At 32.9% G+C, this 2735-nt stretch overlaps 1 protein-coding gene across 1 annotated transcript; it reads left to right on the top strand.

Moving 5' to 3' along the window:
* The first annotated feature begins 896 nt into the window (after positions 1 to 896).
* LOC122523741 (histone-lysine N-methyltransferase SETMAR-like) lies at positions 897 to 1930 on the top strand. Its single transcript, XM_043645634.1, has 2 exons — positions 897 to 1446; positions 1542 to 1930. Exons 1-2 carry the CDS (start codon positions 897 to 899, stop codon positions 1928 to 1930), a joined length of 939 nt encoding a protein of 312 aa, XP_043501569.1.
* Positions 1931 to 2735: the final 805 nt, after the last annotated feature.

Here is a 2735-nt window from a genome sequence, read left to right as displayed (position 1 = left end):
TATGTATTTTAAATACATAAGTTTTGTATCAGGTTTTAGAGCTTTTTAAGAGCTTTTAAATGACTGTTTTAAAACATTTCAGAATCTGTTAGTTTTCGAGTTATTAGAGTTTTGTGTACAACTGCCTACCTTGTTTCTAAACACTCTAAATATTTTAAATACTTAAGTTTTTTATCAGGTTTTGGAGCATTTAAGAGCTTTAAAATAACTGATTTAGTCATTTCAGAATCTGTTAGTTCTCGAGTTTCTGGAGTTTATGTGTACATCTGCCTACCTCGTTTAAAAAAACCCAAAGTATTTTAAATATTTATGTTTTTATCAGGTTTTAGAGCATTTCAAGAGCTTTAAAATGACTCTTTTAAAACATTTTAGAATCTGTTAGTATTCAAGTAATTAAAGTTTATGTATACACATTCCAATTTTTTTTTTTAATAACCTATGTATATTAAGTAATTGTTTTTAGCATCAAGTTTTTTGGAATTTAAAGAGCTTTAAAATAGCTATACTAATACATTTTAAAATTTGTAAGATTTCGAGTAATTATATATATGATGAAGATGCCTTCCCAGTTTTTAGAAACTTATGTATTTTAGTAAATAAGATTTGTATCAGGTTTTAGAGCTTATCAAGAGCTTTTAAACGACATTTTTAGAACATTTCAGAATCTGTTAGTTTTCGAGTTATTAGAGTTTTTGTGTACATCTGCTTACCTTGTTTCTAAAAATCTAAGTAATAGGGGGACCGGAAAGTAATGTCGTTTCTGCGCTGCCAATACTTGATTGTCATTTGTCAGCTCATTGTTTGGTTCAGAGGCGTACCAAAGACATTGTGAGGTTATAGTGATTTCTTTACTTATAGACAATTGAATTACAATTTTTTTTGTAATTTTGGGTAAAATGGCCAGCCAAATACCAGAAGAGGTACACATCCGGCATTGCATGCTCTTTGAGTTTCGCAAGGGAAATAACGCAACAGTTGCTACCAAAAACATTTGCGATGTTTATCCAAATGCACTGGACATTCGTAAATGCCAAAGGTGGTTTTCCAAGTTCAAATCGGGTAATTTTGATCTTTCCGACTCGTATCGATCAGGAAGACCATCAGCGTTAGACAACGACGTGTTAAGGGCGGAAGTGGAAGCAAATCCGTGTCAGACGATCGAGGAATTGTCAAACAGTCTCAACCAACCTTGGTCGACCATCCAAGAACATTTGAAGCAGATTGGGAAAGTAAGCAGAGCAGGTGTTTGGGTCCCGCATAATCTGTCCGAACAGAATAAGGCTAACCGATCAATCACATGCAACTTATTGCTTCAACGACACAACACAGAAGCGTTTTTTGATCGCTTGATCACAGGAGATGAGAAATGGGTCCTGTATGATAACCCAAAACGCAAAAGGCAGTGGCTCTCTCCAAATGAAATCCCTCGGAGTACTGCTAAGCCAGGTTTACACCCCAAAAAAGCGCTTTGTGTGTTTGGTGGAGTATTCGCGGCATTGTTCATTTTGAATTACTGAAACCTGGACAAACTGTTACTGCAGACCTCTACAGCGAACAATTGCAGCGAGTCAATCAATCTTTAATTGAAAAGTGGCCAGCGATTGTCAACCGAAAAGGCGTCATTCTCCAACATGACAATGCAAGACCGCACTGCGCAAGGCGAACTCTAGAAAAAATTAATGAATTGGGGTGGGAGGTGCTGCCTCATCCACCATATTCGCCCGATGTTGCACCATCGGATTTCCACTTATTCCGAGCGCTGCAACACTTTTTAAGTGGCAAAACATTTGCAAATTTGGATGATATCCAAAATGCCATCTCTAGATATTTTGCCGAAAAACCAATTAATTTTTATCGATCAGGGATTGAAAATTTACTCACTAGATGGCAAAAGGTTATTGACAATGATGGGGAATACATCATTGATTAAAAATAAAGACTCGTTAAAAATGTATGTGTTTGTATTTAGCGTAAGAAAACGACATTACTTTCCGGTCCCCCTAATATTTAAAAACTTAATTTTTTTATCAGGTTTTAGAGCATTTAAATTACTTTAAAATAACTTATTTAGTCATTTAGAATCTGTTAGTTTTCGAGTTATATAGGTTATGTGTACAAATTACATCTTTTTTTTAAACACTTCTATATATTAAATACTTATGTTTAGCATCATGTTGTTGAGGCACTTATAGACCTTTAAAATTGCTATACTAATACATTTTAAAATTTGTAATATTTCGAGTAATTACATTATATGATTAAAGCTGCCTTCCCAGTTTTTAGAAACTCTATGTATTTTAAATACATAAGTTTTGCATCATGTTTTAGAGCTTTTCAAGAGCTTTTAAAGACTGTTTTAAAACATTTTAGAATCTGTTAGTTTTCGAGTTATTAGAGTTTTTGTGTACAGTGCCTTCCTTCTTTCTAAACTCTTTAAATTATTTAAATACTTAAGTTTTTTATAAGGTTTTAGAGCCTTTTAGGAGCTTTAAAATAATTGATTTAGACATTTTAGAACCAGTTAGTTCTAGAGTAAGTTAAGTTTTTGTATACACATTCCTACTTTTTTTTAAATAACCTATGTATATTAGGTACTTTTTTTATCATCAGGTTTTTTGGCATTTAAAGAGCTTAAAAAAAGTTATACTAATACATTTTAAAATTTTTAAGATTTCGAGTAATTACAGTGTATGGTGCAGCAGCCTTCACAGTTTGTTGAAACTCTATGTATTTTA

The sequence above is a fragment of the Polistes fuscatus genome, unplaced genomic scaffold, assembly GCF_010416935.1.
Source record: "Polistes fuscatus isolate 324 unplaced genomic scaffold, CU_Pfus_HIC Scaffold60, whole genome shotgun sequence".
Classification (NCBI taxonomy): domain Eukaryota; kingdom Metazoa; phylum Arthropoda; class Insecta; order Hymenoptera; family Vespidae; genus Polistes; species Polistes fuscatus.
This window is presented reverse-complemented; position numbering and strand designations above follow the sequence as displayed.